Source organism: Amblyraja radiata, chromosome 10 (genome assembly GCF_010909765.2).
Source record: "Amblyraja radiata isolate CabotCenter1 chromosome 10, sAmbRad1.1.pri, whole genome shotgun sequence".
In the NCBI taxonomy this organism is placed as follows: Eukaryota; Metazoa; Chordata; class Chondrichthyes; order Rajiformes; family Rajidae; genus Amblyraja; species Amblyraja radiata.
The window spans coordinates 12,446,934-12,463,160 of NC_045965.1; the positions used below are offsets into that span (position 1 = coordinate 12,446,934).

The 16,227-nt window shown below is 42.4% G+C and overlaps 1 protein-coding gene across 2 annotated transcripts in view; it reads left to right on the forward strand.

The window, feature by feature from the left end:
• Positions 1–6,316: 6,316 nt before the first annotated feature.
• The window catches only part of uck2 (uridine-cytidine kinase 2), a 35,725-nt gene continuing 25,814 nt past the window's right edge, over positions 6,317–16,227 (forward strand). The window contains exon 1 of one of the 2 annotated variants that reach the window (XM_033028033.1): positions 6,317–6,649. In XM_033028033.1, the coding sequence (XP_032883924.1) occupies positions 6,569–6,649 (81 nt within the window). In that variant the 5' untranslated portion in view covers positions 6,317–6,568. The remainder of the gene's footprint in view (positions 6,650–16,227) is intronic. The other variant, XM_033028032.1, reaches the window with a different exon arrangement.

The window sequence follows — 16,227 nt, forward strand, 5'->3', positions numbered from 1 at the left end:
CCCCCACCACTGAAAACACCCCCTCAACCAAAGATCTTAAAGCGGAGTGATGTTTGCTCTCAACGTCCACCCTATCTTGGCCTTTCACAATATGGTAAGTTTCAATGATTTCACCCCTCATGCGGCCATCAAATGCTCCTCATAGGTTCACCGAGTCATCCCCAGGATGATTTTCATAAACCTCACACCCTCCCACAAAAACTACTCAAAATATTTCAAAGCCAAAGATCAATGGGTTTAACTTGGCTTTCATCAAGGCCACTCAGCTGATGGTTTAAGTTTGTTATTGTAACATGTCCCAAGGTACAATGAAAAGCTTTATTCTTCATGCTATCCAAACAGATCAGATAATACTATACATGAATACAATCATGTCAAATACAAATACAAAAGGAAAAGTGAGTGAAATATGCAGAGTGAAATAATTTCTCAGTATTGTAGCATAACAGTTCCACGCAAGTCCGATGTCTGCAGTGAGGTAGGTTGGAGAATCAGGACGATAGTGGCATGGTGGTGTAGCGGTAGAGCTACTTCCTTGCAGCACCAGAGACCCGGGTTCGATCATGACTACGGATGCTGTCTGTACAGAGTTTGTACATTCTCCCCGCGGATTCTCTCCGAGATCTTCAGTTTCCTCCCACACTGAAAAGACGTACAGGTTTGTAGGTTAATTGGCTTGGTATAAAATGTAAAATTGCGGGGATCGCTGGTCGGTGCAGACTCGGTGGGCCGAAGGACCTGTTTCGGCGCTGTATAGGGAGGTTTCACGGCAGTCGGGTCACGACCCATGACCCGTACTGTTGCTATGCTACACCAACTGGAGTACACGCGATGAACTGCAGGTAAGCACTGACCATTGATTCCAGTGTAGCGGGCCCGTTAAAACCCGCCGAAATTGTCAATTTTTGCACTAAATAATTATGGAAATCGGGATAAGCGTGAGAGACATTTAGCTTACTTCAGAATTCCAAAAGTGAGGAGAAATGACGGTAGATAAAGCGAGAGCTGAAGGGACAACAACAGCCAGAGTGCTTGGCGAACATTGGCCTTTTGCTCACTGCATTTCATCAACTAAGGCATTATTTGTGTTTTTTCTTGATTCCTTTGGCATCTAAAAAGTTTCAGAATTGATAAATCTGGCTGTAAAATTTTTAAATTGCCCATTGTTCTCGTGGGTTTTTACATACAAAAAGAAAACGCCTCTGAAGCAAAATTTACAGCCAGATTTATCACTTCTGAGACTTTTTAGATACCAAAGGAATCAAGAAAAAACACAAATAATGCCTTATTGTTGATGAAGTGCAGTGAGCAAGTTCAAGTTCAAGTTAGTTTATTGTCATGTGTCCCTGTATAGGACAATGAAATTCTTGCTTTGCTTAAGCACACAGAAAATAGTAGGCATTTACTACAAAACAGATAAATGTGTCCATATACCATGATATAAATATATACACACATGAATAAATAAACTGATAGTGCAAATAACAGAAAGTGGTTGGTAATAATCAGAGTTTTGTCCGAGCCAGGTTTAATAGCCTGATGGCTGAGGGGAAGTAACTATTCCTGAACCTGGTTGTTGCAGTCTTCAGGCTCCTGTACCTTCTACCTGAAGGTAGCAGGGAGATGAGTGTGTGGCCCGGATGGTGTGGGTCTTTCATGATACTGCCAGCCTTTTTGAGGCAGCGACTGCGATAGATCCCCTCGATGGAAGGAAGGTCAGAGCCGATGATGGACTGGGCAGTGTTTACTACTTTTTGTAGTCTTTTCCTTTCCAGGGCGCTCAAATTGCCGAACCAAGCCACGATGCAACCGGTCAGCATGCTCTCGACTGTGCACCTGTAGAAATTAGAGAGAGTCTTCCTTGACAATCCGACTCTCCGTAATCTTCTCAGGAAGTAGAGGCGCTGATGTGCTTTTTTGATGATTGCATTAGTGTTCTCGGACCAGGAAAGATCTTCAGAGATGTGCACGCCCAGGAATTTGAAGCTCTTGACCCTTTCAACCATCGACCCGTTGATATAAATGGGGCTGTGGGTCCCCCTCCTACTCCTTCCAAAGTCCACAATCAGTTCCTTGGTTTTGCTGGTGTTGAGGGCCAGGTTATTGCGCTGGCACCATATGGACAGTTGCTCGATCTCTCTTCTGTACTCTGACTCATCCCCATCAGTGATACGCCCCACAATAGTGGTGTCGTCAGCGAACTTGATGATGGAGTTCGCACTGTGGTTCGCTACGCAGTCATGGGTATAGAGTGAGTACAGCAGGGGGCTGAGCACGCAGCCTTGAGGTGCTCCCGTGCTGATTGTTATTGAGGCTGACACATTTCCACCAATACGAACAGACTGTGGTCTGTGGACGAGGAAGTCGAGGATCCAGTTGCAGAGGGATGCGCAGAGACCCAGTTCTGCGAGTTTGGTAACCAGTTTGGAGGGGATGATTGTGTTAAATGCCGAGCTGTAATCGCAAACGCGATAATTCCCAATATTTTCAATTCCGATATCTGCACGGCCAATGTTCGCCAAACACTTTAGCTGCTGTTGTCCCTTCAGTTCTCGCTTCTCTTTACCTTAATTTCGCTTCACTTTGGAATTCTGAAGTTGGGTACATGTCTCTCACACTTACACCGGCTTCCACAATTTTTTACAGCACAAAAATTCAAAATTTTGGCGGTTTTTAACAGGTAGGAAAGTACGCGTTTCTTGCATTAATAACATATACCGGAAGTTACGGATGTCCTCCAGATGGATTGAGCGGTTCCGTGCGTCAAGCCCTATGACCCAGCGACCTTACGTGCAACCCCCCTATTTCTAAACTAAACCCCAGTTTATGGAAGACTGATCACAGAGGGGATCGAAGATAACAAAGCTATTCCTGAGTCTGCTGGTGCATGCTTTGAAGCTTCTGAATCTTCTGCCCGATAGGAGAAGATACTCTGAACTTGCGTATTAATTTTCCTATTTAGGAAGGAACTGCAGATGCTGGTTTATGCCAAAGATAGACACATAAAGTTGAAGTAATTCAGCGGGTCAGGCTATCCACACAGATCAGATAATCAGATAGACACATAAAGTTGGAGTAACTCAGCGGTTCATGCTATCCAAACAGATCAGATAATACCATACATGAATACAATCATGTCAAATACGAATACAAAAGGAAGAGTGAGTGAAATATGCCAGAGTGCAGGATATAATTTCTCAGTATTGTAGCATAACAGTTCCACGTAAGTCCGATATCTGCAGTGAGGTAGGTCGGAGAATCAGGACGAAATCTGCCGAAAAGAAATAAGTAACATTTCGGGTAGGATCCCTTCATAGAAACATAGAAAATAGGTGCAGGAGTAGGCCATTCGGCCCTTCGAGCCTGCACCCCCATTCAATGTGATCATGGCTGATCATCCAACTCAGTATCCCATCCGTCTTCTCCATACCCCCTGATCCCTTTAGCCACAAGGGCAACATCTAACTCCCTTATGTGCAACCCCCCTTCTTCAGACTAACTGTAGGGGGTGTGGGAGGAAAGAAAGTTGGGAGCGAGGAGAGGCAGGACAAAGCATGCCAGGTATAGGTGGACACAGGGGGGCTGGAGTTGATAGGCTGATGGTTGGAACAAAGGCCAGGGATTAAAGCACTAGGTGTGAGAATGGAGCAGCTGAGCTTGTACACTCTGGGGTTTAGAAGGATGAGAGGTGATCTCATTGAAACATATAAGATTGTTAAGGGTTTGCACACGCTAGAGGCAGGAAACATGTTCCTGATGTTGGGGGAGTCCAGAACCAGGGGCCACAGTTTAAGAATAAGGAGTAAGCCATTGAGAACGGAGACGAGGAAATACTTTTTCTCACAGAGAGTGGTGAGTCTGGAATTCTCTGCCTCAGAGGGCAGTGGAGGCAGGTTCTCTGGATGCTTTCAAGAGAGCTAGATAGGGCTCTTAAAAATAGCGGAGTCAGGGGATATGGGGAGAAGGCAGAAACGGGGTACTGATTGGGGATGATCAGCCATGATCATATTGAATGGCGGTGCTGGGCCGAATGGCCAACTCCTACACCTATTGTCTATTGAGACAGAAGGATTGAAGAGTTGTCAATTGTGAAGCTGGAGGAAGGAATGTGGGGAGAGAGGAGGGGATAAATAGGTACAAGTCCAGGTGGAGCACAAGGGAGTGGGGGCAGAAAGGGTGAGGGGGAGAAAGGATGGGGGAATTGGAGAATTCAATGTACATTCCGTTGGGTTATCCCAGTTATTTCCATTCTAATTTTCTGTGAGCTGTTCAGCTATGTCTGTCTCCATACAACTGTATCTCCGAGATTGAAAGTGACCAATTGTTTGAAATATTTGAACATTTTTTTGTCATGGTGCATTGCAAGAGGCCATTGTACTGGTGACCATGGACTTTCTGACTATTAGCCGTGATGGAATCGATGGCAGGGTTGGCACAAGGAGCTGAATAACTTCCTCCTATTACCTAAAGTTCCAATGTAACAATATCTTTAAGAAGGAACTGCAGATGCTGGAAAATCGAAGGTAGACAAAAGTGCTGGAGAAACTCAGTGGGTGTGGCAGCATCTATGGAGCGAAGGAAATAGGCAATGTTTCGGGCCAAACCCCTTCTTCAGACTGATCGTCAGCCATCCAGAATTGCGGAACTCTTATGTGAGAAATGACTGTATTTTTGGCAGAGAAATCTATCTGGACAAATGATACTGCCAAGTAAAATGAAAGATCTATTATATTATTTTGTTAAATACAAGCATTTAACATATGAGCAATGATATTAGGCCAAGATAGACTCTTTATAAAGTTTCTTCACAGAAATTATTTGATTTGCATCACCACTGAAAGGATCTGATCAATGTGTTTCTTTGATAGTACTAACAAAAAAGGCCCTGAATAAAAATCAATCATATTTTTGTATGGTAGGATGTAAGAACAATTTGGGCAATGTGATCTGCTAGCCGATTAATGTGTTGGAAGGAACTGCAGATGCTGTTTATACCGAAGATAGACACTAAGTGCTTGGAGTAACTCAGCGGGTCAGGCAGAATCTCTGGAGCAAAAGGATGGATGATGTTTCAGATTGGAACCCTTCTTCAGCCAATTAATGTACTTTGAAGAGAAGCAAAAGATAGAATGCCCTCTTTCCCCATTGCCTATTTAATTTCATAGAGCTTAATCTCAAGGAGGTCAAATTGTTTAGGCCATATCAATTGCAGAATATATATCCTACAACAAACATTAAAAAATATATTGCATCACCTCAAGTGTGTAACCACGCAATACTTTTTTATATATAAGGTTTCGAAGAACACTATATAGGATTTTCTATTTTGTTTGATTTTCATTTTCCCTTATCCTGACTCTTAATATTTGTCCTCTTCAGTTTTCTTCAGGTCTTTCTTTTCTCTCCTGACTCCTTGGTTGAGTTTAGTACCATGCTTGCTTTGTAAGGTTTTTGCAAGGATATTTTCAAGCTCATACTAAATAATTTAAGGAAAATATATATTAACTTTGACAGAATCTGAAACCTCTGCATTCAACTCAGTTCTTGCATAGAATAACATTGCCAGTAAAGTAACAGTATAGTTAACACTGTCATTTCACCAACCATATTATAGAACAAAGTGCCAGGTGGAAAATTGTGTATTGAATAATCTGAGGTTAAGGTTACACCATATTGTTGAAGGCAAGCTGGGTATAAATTTACAGTATACCTGGGCTCATAACACAAAAAAATTGCAATGCATATTTTTTATGCATTTTAATTATAAAATGGTAGATATGTATTTGGTGATTCACATACAAAAAAGTTATATTTTTCAGCATCTCTCCTGTAATTGTATCCTCATATTTTCATAAAAATATTTTGGCTAACCTTTAGGGAAAAAAACTAGATCTATGCATGGTTGTTCCACAATCAAAGATATATTACCTTTACAATCCACTCATAGTTAGTCGTTTATACCAGAAATTAAACGAGACGAGTAGACTTATTGAAGATGGTAGGTGCCCTAATACTTTTTATTACTTCTTCTGAATACTTAAGAATACAAGGATATTGACTTTAAATGTATTTTGCTGAGTTATGGAAAAAAGAGATTTCGAGTTAAACTATGATCAGTCACAATTACAAAAAATAGATAAAAGTTAATAACTTTGATTTTTTTTTCTAAAGTTGTTCAATAAACATTTCTACAAAAATATATTCTTTAAAAATCTGTCAGAAGTTTTTATATATGACACGCTACTTTAGATGTCATTGATTGGTTATGCTGAATAATATGAGCTGTTTCTGCATCGCTGAGACACAGCTCCGCCCATGTCTCCCGGTATAAAGTTGGGCAGCACAGGCAGGGTTCCTGAGAATGGCGCTTGTCTGAATCAGTGGTCGGGCTTTCCCGAGGAAATGTAGCAGGGAATTTACAGTAGAGTGCAGTGTTAAAATTCAAGCATTCTTCAGAAATGCTAGGAGATTTTCAATCGAGATAGCCCTTTTTTCATTGGGGCCAGGCAAGACCGGATTCGAAAGGGTGGTGGGGGGGAAGGGGAAACATCAAGACCTGGTGTGCATCATGGCAGGAGACAGCGATCAGACGGTCCAGAACCGCAAACCCTTTCTAATTGGGGTCGGAGGGGGCACCGCCAGCGGGAAAGTATGGCTTATGTATCCGATTGACGTGTTTCAGTAAAGATTGGTGCGCGGGAGTCATAAGCGGCGGCGCTGCGTGGTTACTCCGGGCTTCCAGCTGCTGTCCTCGCTGCTTGGTCCCATCCTCCTCGGTGTGATTTATAGCGGCACAGGGGAAGAGAGAAAGCGGGCAGGGGAGGGGGAAATGAATGTAGTTGACCTCGCCCGCGTAAGAGTTGTATTGTTCGATGCAGCAAGAATATGCAGTGATTTATATCGAGGAATAGATGGTTAAAAACATTGTGTATCAAAATATTTGTCATCTATCGGGCTGTTTTAGCCGCCTGTGGTGTGGGCTATTAGTAATTGTGCAGTCCGGGGCGTGTAGGGAAGCCGGTCCAACTGCATCTACATCCTTTGTCTTTATGGGGATTTCAAGACCAGTGCTGTGTTAAAATGTGGTGTTACACGAGGAATTGAGCTGGGCGGAAGCAGGTGATTGTCGGATTTATTGCGGAGTAAATGGCCTTCGTGTTTATTATGAGCATTTTCTGTACTCTTTGACTTACAAATATGCAAGGGGCGGAGGAGGAGAGGGCGATAGTTCGAGAAATACACAGGAAATCACATTTGAACTTAGTTGCTTTGAATATGAATCCAGTATAATATGCCACATTCTCCCAAAACAAAAAGTCTTAAAATTAAAAAAATGGGAATTGCTGCCGTCATTTCTGATAGCTGTCGAGTGTTTTTAGCACTTGGTTTTTCCCAGAACAAATCAAGTTTCTTTCCGTCTTCCCAAGTTTCGCCTGTACGTTGTTTCCAGATTCCCGCCCTGTGTTAAACTCCCATTGGGTACGGTACGTCGTTACAATCTCCCCACGGTTATTCATGTATTGTAACTTGTTTCCCGAAAGATTTTTTTTTCAAAGCTTCCAGCGTTCTAAGTTGGTGTGTTTCAACGACTAGAAACTCCTTGTGTTAAATAGTTTAATGGTTTAAAAAAAAAAAGAAAAAAGAAACCGATTATTGCTCCCGAGATGCCTAACTTGAGTGTATAACTCCACGTGTAAAAAGTAACCGCAGTTTGAACAATTTAGTTATTGCAATTTTAACCCACTTTAAAACAGTGGATAAACACATCGTTCTCTTAAAGTTGGAACGGCAAAAATGCTGGTATTTGCAATTGGAATTTTAAAATATATATACATAGTATAACCACCTGTATGACGAATTCCCTTTCAAAGACAAAGCGGCAGTCATTTTTGTTCGTTCACGCATGTCAGAACAGCGTGTGTAACTGTTGGCAAAGTCTATTTGCCAGTGTGATTGAGGAAGCTTGCACATATACAGAACGGAAGAAGATGTTTTGTTTCCGGCCTGGTTTGGAAAAGTAATCATCTTTACAATGTAGCTCTCATTGAGAAGTGCACGAACCAATTCTGTCTGAAGGGCAGTTTCCAATTACCCATTGTGTATTTGTGAAGAACGAGAAAAAAAGCCCCCTTGTAGTTGACATTATTTAAAAACGAGGCTTCAATATGGGAGGTTTCAATAAGCAGGTAGACAGGTGAATTTATTATGGGAAACAAGGAAATGGCAGTCTAGTTGAACAGGTACTTTGGTTCTGTCTTCAAGGAACTTGGGGACAGAGGATCTAGGGTGATGGGGGAACTGAAGGAAATTCACATCAGTCAGGAAATGGTGTTAGGTGGACTGATGGGACTGAAGGCTGATAAATCCTCAGGGCCTGATGGTCTGCATCCCAGGGTATTCAAGGAGGTGGCTCTAGAAATCATGCACGCATTGGTGATCATTTTCCAATGTTCTATAGATACTGGATCTGTTCCTGTGGGTTGGAGCATAGCCAATTTTTATCCCACTTTTTAATAAAGGAGAGAAAAAGTATGGAGTTATGGACCAGTTAGCCTGACATCAGTGGTGGGGAAGATGTTGGAGTCAATTATTAAAGATATAATAGCATCGCATTTGGATAGCAGTAAAGTCAGCATGAAATTACGAAGGGGAAATCTTGCTTGACTAAAGGGTCTGTCCCACTGTACGAGGTTAATTCAAGAGTTCTCCCGAGTTTTCCCCTGATACGAACTCGGGTCCGTAGGAGTTTGTGGATGTCTCATAGCGGCTCGTACGAGTAACGGTAGGTACTCGGGAAATCCGGTAAACTTGTGACGTTTTTTCAACATTGAAAAATGTCCACGAGTAAAATAAATACTCGTGATGAAAAAAATTGTTACTTTTTACTCGTACGAGCTGCTACGAGGCATCTACGAACTCCTACGGACCCGCTAAGTGCATTCTCCGAGTTTGAATCGGGGGGGGGAACTCGGGAGAACTCTTGAATTACCTCGTACAGTGGGACAGGCCCTTAATCTGGAATATTTTGAGAATGTAACAAGTAAAATGGATAAGGGAGAGCCAGTGGTTGTAGTGTATCTGGACTTTCAGAAAGCCTTTGAAAAGGTCCCACACAGGAGATTAGTGCACATGGTGTTGGGGGTAGGGTATTGACATGGATAGAGAATTGGTTGGCAGAGAGGAAACAAAGAGTAGGAATTAACGAGTCCCTTTCAGAATGGCAGGCAGTGACCAGTGGGGTACCTCAAGACTCGGTGCTGGGACCACAGCTATTTACAATATATATTAATGATTTAGATAAAGGAATTAAAAATAACATTAGCAAATTTTCAAATTACACAAAGCTGGGAGGCAGTGTGAACTGTGAAGAGCATGCGATGAGGATGCAGGGTGACTTAGATAGGTTGAGTGAGTGGGCAGATGCAGTATAATGTGGATAAATGTGAGGTTAACCACTTTGATGGCAAGAACAAGAAGGTAGATTATTATCTCAATGGTGTCAGATTAGGAGAAGAGAAAGTGCAACGAGACCTGGGTGACTTTACATCACTCACTAAAAGTAAGCAGCAGGTACAGCAGGCAGTGAAGAAAGCTAATGGCATGTTGGCCTTCATAACAAGAGGATTTGGGTATATGAGCAAAGAGGTCCTTCTGCAGTTGTACAGGGTCCTGGTGAGACCACATACCTGGAGTATTGTGTGCAGTTTTTGTCTCTGAATTTGAGGAAGGACATTCTTGCTATTGATGGAGTGCAGCGTAGGTTCGAGGTTAATTCCCGCAATGGCGGGACTGTTATATGATGAACGACTGGGCTTGTAATCACTGGAATTTGGAACGATGAGAGGGGATCTGATAGAAACATAAAATTATTAAGGGATTGGACACGCTAGATGCAGGAAACATGTTTCCGATGTTGGGGGTGTCCAGAAACAGGGCCACAGTTTAAGAATAAGGGGTAGGCCATTTAGAACTGAGATGAGGGAAAACTTTTTCACCCAGAGAGTTGTGAATCAGTGGAATTCTCTGCCTCAGAAGGCAGTGGAGGCCGATTGACTGGATGCATTAAAAAGAGAGTTAGATAGAGCTCTGAGGGCTAGCGGAATCGAGGGATGTGGGGAGGAGGCAGGAATGGGGTACTGCTTGTGGATGATCAGCCATGATCACATTGAACGGCGGTGCTGGCTCGAAGGGCCGAATGGCCTACTCTTGCACCTATTTTCTATGTTTGTTTCTAATATATTCTGGTTGATTGTGTGATAGGTAAATGATTGCACCGCTTTCCCCTGACATTCAGCAGGTCAATGTTATAGAATGTCTCCACAGGTTATAATGTGCTTTGGAAATATGTGTGGCCATATTGAAGCTCCTGCTGATTGTTGTTTAATGGTATAAAAATGCCCAAAACACCCTTTTCAAGACTGAAAATGTATATTAAATTGAGAGGTGGGTGGGAACTGATCTTTTTATCTTGGAATGTGAAGTTTGCTGGTAAAGCCCCGTAAATCTTAGTGAACAGCGCACCACCTACTTGCAAGGGCTGTGACGAAAGTGGATCCACGATGCTGTTGGACAGAATGTTTCAGAGAATTGGTCTCTGTGGCTGAAGGCAGAATAATGGAGGAGAGATTGTGGCATTGCCCTTGTCCCTTTTTAAGGAGGTAGAAGTGGGATGTTTGTGGGGCTCAAAGTACGCAATATGTCTATTAACAAACTTTTATTTTCACTTTCCGAATATATATTTACAACAATCGATAACCCCTTTAAGTTGACCTTTTTAGGGGATTCTACATCTTTAATAATATGTGGGGACTGGATCAGATATTTGGTTTTTGGTTTCCTCTTTGCTGTTTTATCACTTAATGCCTGCAACTTTATGGCTTGACACTTAATTTTTGTATAGAAAGGAACTGCAGATGCTGGTATATACCAAATATAGGCACAAAGTGTTGGAGTAACTCAGCGCATCAGGCAGCATCTCTGGAGAAAAAGAATGGGTGACCTTTCGGGTTTGGTCAGGCAGAATGAAAAAGGATCCTGACCTGAAATATCACCCATCCTTTTTCACTGCAGTTGCTGCCTGACCTCTGTTACTCCAGCACTTTGTGTATAACTTAATTTTTGTACCTGTCTGCACTTCATTTGTTACTTGAGGTTGAGATTGGATGTTCAAATGTAGGATTAGCATAAAATAATCTTGCAGCACAACCCTGCCACTCATGCACAATTGTGTCTCTGCTTAATGACACTGCATTGTGCTGAGAGATGCAGTTTAATTGTCTTGGCTGTATAGCCAGGATACAGTGTTTGGGACAAAGACCCATCTATTTATTTGTACTCCACAATTTGAGATTTATAATAGAAAAAAAATCACATGTGGTTAAAGCGCACATTGTCAGATTTTAATAAAGGCCACTTATACATTTTGGTTTCACCATGTAGAAATTACAGCAGTGTTTATACATAGTCCCACCCCCTTTTCAGGGTACCATAATGTTTGGGGCACAGCAATGTCATGTAAATGAAAGTAGTCATTGTTTAGTATTTTGTTGCATATCTTTTACATGCAATGACTGCTTGAAGTCTGCGATTCATGGACATCACCAGTTGCTGGGTGTCTTCTCTGGTGATGCTCTGCCAAACCTGTATTGCAGCCATCTTTAACTTATGCTTGTTTTGGGGGCTAGTACCCTTCAATTTTCTCTTCAGCATATAAAAGGCATGCTCAATTGGGTTCAGATAGGGTGATGGACGGCCACTCAATAATTGACCATTTTTTATCTTTGAAAAACTCCTTTGTTGCTTTCGCAGTATGTTTGGGATCATTGTCTTGCTATAGAATGAACTGCCGGCCAATGAGTTTTGAGGCATTTGTTTGAACTTGAGCAGATTGGATGTGTCTATACACTTTAGAATTCATTATGTTACTACCATCAGCAGTTGTATCATCAATGACGATAAGTGAGCCAGTACCTTCAGCAGCCATACAGGCCAAGGCCATAACACCCCCACCACCGTGTTTCACAGATGAGGTGGTATGCTTTGGATCTTGGGCAGTTCCTTCTCTCCTCCATACTTTGCTCTTGCCGTCACTCTGATATAAGTTAATCTTGGTCTCATCTGTCCACAAGACATTTTCCATAATCGTGGTTGCTCTTTTAAGTACTTCTTGGCAAACTGTAACCCAGCCATCCTATTTTTGTGGCTAACGAATGATTTACATCTTGCAGTGCAGCCTCTGTATTTCTGTTCATGAAGTCTTCTGCGGACAGTGGTCATTGACAAATCCACACCTGAGTCCTGAAGAGTGTTTCTGATCTGTTGGACAGGTGTTTGGGGATTTTTCTTTATTATAGAGAGAATTCTTCTGTCATCAGCTGTGGAGATCTTCCTTGGCCTGCCAGTCCCTTTGCAATTAATAAGCTCACCAGTGCTCTCTTTCTTTTTAATGATGTTCTAAACAGTTCATTTTGGTAAGCCTAAGATTTGGCTGATGTCTCTAACAGTTTTATTCTTGTTTCTTAGTCTCATGATGGCATCTTTGACTTCCATTGGCACAACTTTGGTCCTCATGCTGATAAACAGCAATAAAAGTTTCCAAAGATGATGGAAAGACTAGGTGCTGAGAGCTCTCTTATACCTGTATTAAGGAGGCAATTAAACACGCCTGAGCAATTACAAACGCCTATAAAGCCATGTGTCCCAAACATTATGGTGCCCTGAAAAGGGGGGACTCTGTATAAACACTGCTGTAATTTCTACATGGTGAAACCAAAATGTTTAAAAATGGCCTTCATTAAAACCTGACAATGTGCACTTTAACCGCATGTGATTTTTTTTTCTATTACAAATCTCAAATTGTGGAGTACAGAGGCCTCCAACCTCATCTATTGCATCCGCTGCTCTAGATGTCAGCTGCTCTACATCCGTGAGACCAAGCGTAGGCTTGGCGATCACTTCGCCGAACACCTCTGCTCAGTTCGCAAAAACCGACCAGATCTCCTCCCGGTGGCTCAGCACTTCAACTCTTTCCCCCCCCCCCCCCCATTCAGTATCCAACCTTTCTGTCCTGGGCCTCCTCCATGGCCAGAGTGAGGACCACCGTAAATTGCAGGAGCATCACCTCATATTTCGCTTGGGCAGTTTGTACCCCAGCGGTATGAACATTGACCTCTAATTTCAGGTAGTTCCTACTTTCTACTCCCCTTCACAGCTCTCCCTCAGCCCACTGGTTCCACCTCTTCCTTTCTTCTTCTCCCCCCCCCCCCCCTCACATCAGTCTGAAGAAGGGTTTCGACCCAAAACTTTGCCTATTTCCTTTGTTCCATAGATGCTGCCTCACCCGCTGAGTTTCTCCAGAATGTTTGTCTACCTTCGATTTTCCAGCATCTGCAGTTCCTTCTTAAACAAATAAATAAATGATGAGTCTTTGTCCCAAACATTAGGAAGGGCACTGTATATTGGCTGCAATGGGTAATTCAGTCTGTTCAGCATCTTGTACTTCATTGATCTGCTGAATGTTCTGTTTGGCAGTTTGAACCATTGGAGATTTCAGTTACAAAAAAAGATATAGCTGAATCTTGTCTATAAAGGTATTAACTCTCTCATCAGCTGCCATTCCATCCATGTTGTCCATTCATCTTAATGGTCTGAGGCTTTTCTATAACTTTTGTGTTTCAAGTTGGAACTGTTAGTTCAATCCATTTTACAGTAAATTATGCACGTGCCAGATCAGCAGAAAACTAATTTCAACTCAGCAAATTTTACTGTAAAATGTGACTTGCATAGGTGTACATTTATTTTTCCCAGTACAAAGATAGAAGATGGAGTCGTGTTACAATATTCGGTTCTTTTTTAGAAATACAAGGAACTGCAACTGTTGGCATCGTAAGCAAAGCACAAAGCATCTCCCTCCACAGATGCTGCCTGACTTGCCAAGTTATTCCAGCACTCTGTGTTTTGCTTCAGTTAGCTTTTGTCTAATGTGCATCTTAAATCCATTTGCCAGTTAGGGCCTGTAATCCTTGGAGCAATTATTTCATAAATAAATACATGAATTTTTGTTTCAACCGGCCACGCTTCAGCTGCTTTGTGTGGGTGCATGTTTTCGATGTTTAATGTCACCTTGTTCCAAAAACAAGTGGGAGGAGTTTTTTCTCTCAGCCAAAGTCAGGTTTTGACCTTTTGTCATGTACTCATAGGCTCTAGGAGCAGAATTAGGCCATTCGGTCAAACAAGTCAACATTCAATCTAGCTGATGTATCTTTCCTTCTCATCCTCATTCTCCTGCCTTTGCCCCATAACCGCTGACACCCTTACTAATCAAGAAATGCCCTTGCTAATCAATTAGTACTCTTGAACGTTAATATGGTTTGTATCTCTGGAAGTGGTTAAGGTAAATTACAGGACTCCTTGAAAGTGGAAGTACTGAATTGCCATTTTGACTCGCATTGATGTTTGTTGGTGATAAATGTAAATTGGCTATAAATTGCTTTGATAAGGATTGCAATTTGGAATATTCCCAGGTTAATTGGTAAAATAAACTTGGCAACGTTTCCAATTTTCATGTAGAAAGGTAGACTTATTAAGATGTTTTGTGGCGTGGATTAATGACATTAATGTCTCAGATGTGTGAGTAGAAAGGAACTGCATATGCTCGTTTATACCGAAGATAGACACAAAGTACTGGAGAAACTCAGCGGTTCAGGCTGCATCTCTGGAGAAAAGGATTAGGTGATGTTCAAGTTCAAGTGAGTTTATTGTCATGTGTCCCTGTATAGGACAATGAAATTCTTGCTTTGCTTAAGCACACAGAAAATAGTAGGCATTTACTACAAAACAGATAAATGTGTCCATATACCATGATATAAATATATACACACATGAATAAATAAACTGGTAGTGCAAATAACAGAAAGTGGTTGCTAATAATCAGAGTTTTGTCCGAGCCAGGTTTAATAGCCTGATGGCTGAGGGGAAGTAGCTATTCCTGAACCTGGTTGTTGCAGTCTTCAAGCTCCTGTACCTTCTACCTGAAGGTAGCAGGGAGATGAGTGTGTGGCCAGGATGGTGTGGGTCTTTGATGATACTGCCAGCCTTTTTGAGGCAGCGACTGCGATAAATCCCCTCGATGGAAGGAAGGTCAGAGCCGATGATGGACTGAGCAGTGTTTACTACTTTTTGTAGTCTTTTCCTCTCCAGGGCGCTCAAATTGCCGAACCAAGCCACGATGCAACCGGTCAGCATGCTCTCGACTGTGCACCTGTAGAAGTTAGAGAGAGTCTTCCTTGACAATCCGACTCTCCGTAATCTTCTCAGGAAGTAGAGGCGCTGATGAGCTTTTTTGATAATTGCGTTAGTGTTCTCGGACCAGGAAAGATCTTCAGAGATGTGCACCACCAGGAATTTGAAGTTCTTGACCCTTTCAACCATCGACCCGTTGATATAAATGGGGCTGTGGGTCCCCCTCCTACTCCTTCCGAAGTCCACAATCAGTTCCTTGGTTTTGCTGGTGTTCAGGGCCAGGTTATTGCGCTGGCACCATATGGACAGTTGCTCGATCTCTCTTCTGTACTCTGACTCATCCCCATCAGTGATACGCCCCACAATAGTGGTGTCGTCAGCGAACTTGATGATGGAGTTCGCACTGTGGTTCGCTACGCAGTCATGGGTATAGAGTGAGTACAGCAGGGGGCTGAGCACGCAGCCTTGAGGTTCTCCCGTGCTGATTGTTATTGAGGCTGACACATTTCCACCAATACGAACAGACTGTGGTCTGTGGACGAGGAAGTCGAGGTTTCGGGTCAGAACCTTTCTTCAGGCTGAAGGGTTCCATCTGTGCTTGAAGAAGGGTTCCGACCAGAATCATCACCTGTTTCTTTTCTCCAGAGATGCTGCCTGACCCGCTGAGATGCTCCAGCACTTTGCGTCTACTTTAATGACTGAGATTAAAATATTCTCCATGTAATTAATTCCAAGAGTTATCAGTGCTGTATTGGAATTAATAAATTCTGGTTTGGTTTTGAAGCTAAAATAGCACCACTTGAGTAGTGGAAAATGCTGAAAATACCTCGGAGGTGAGCCAGAGTCAGGAAAAAACTCCCAGGTAATGCTTCAGTTGCAAACTACATGAAACAAATGATCCATGTTTGTTGAGTTTTTTTTTAACTTTGTCTTTGCCATGTACCGCTGCAGCCTTATCTTTGCTATTATTTTCTGATCCAGATTTTG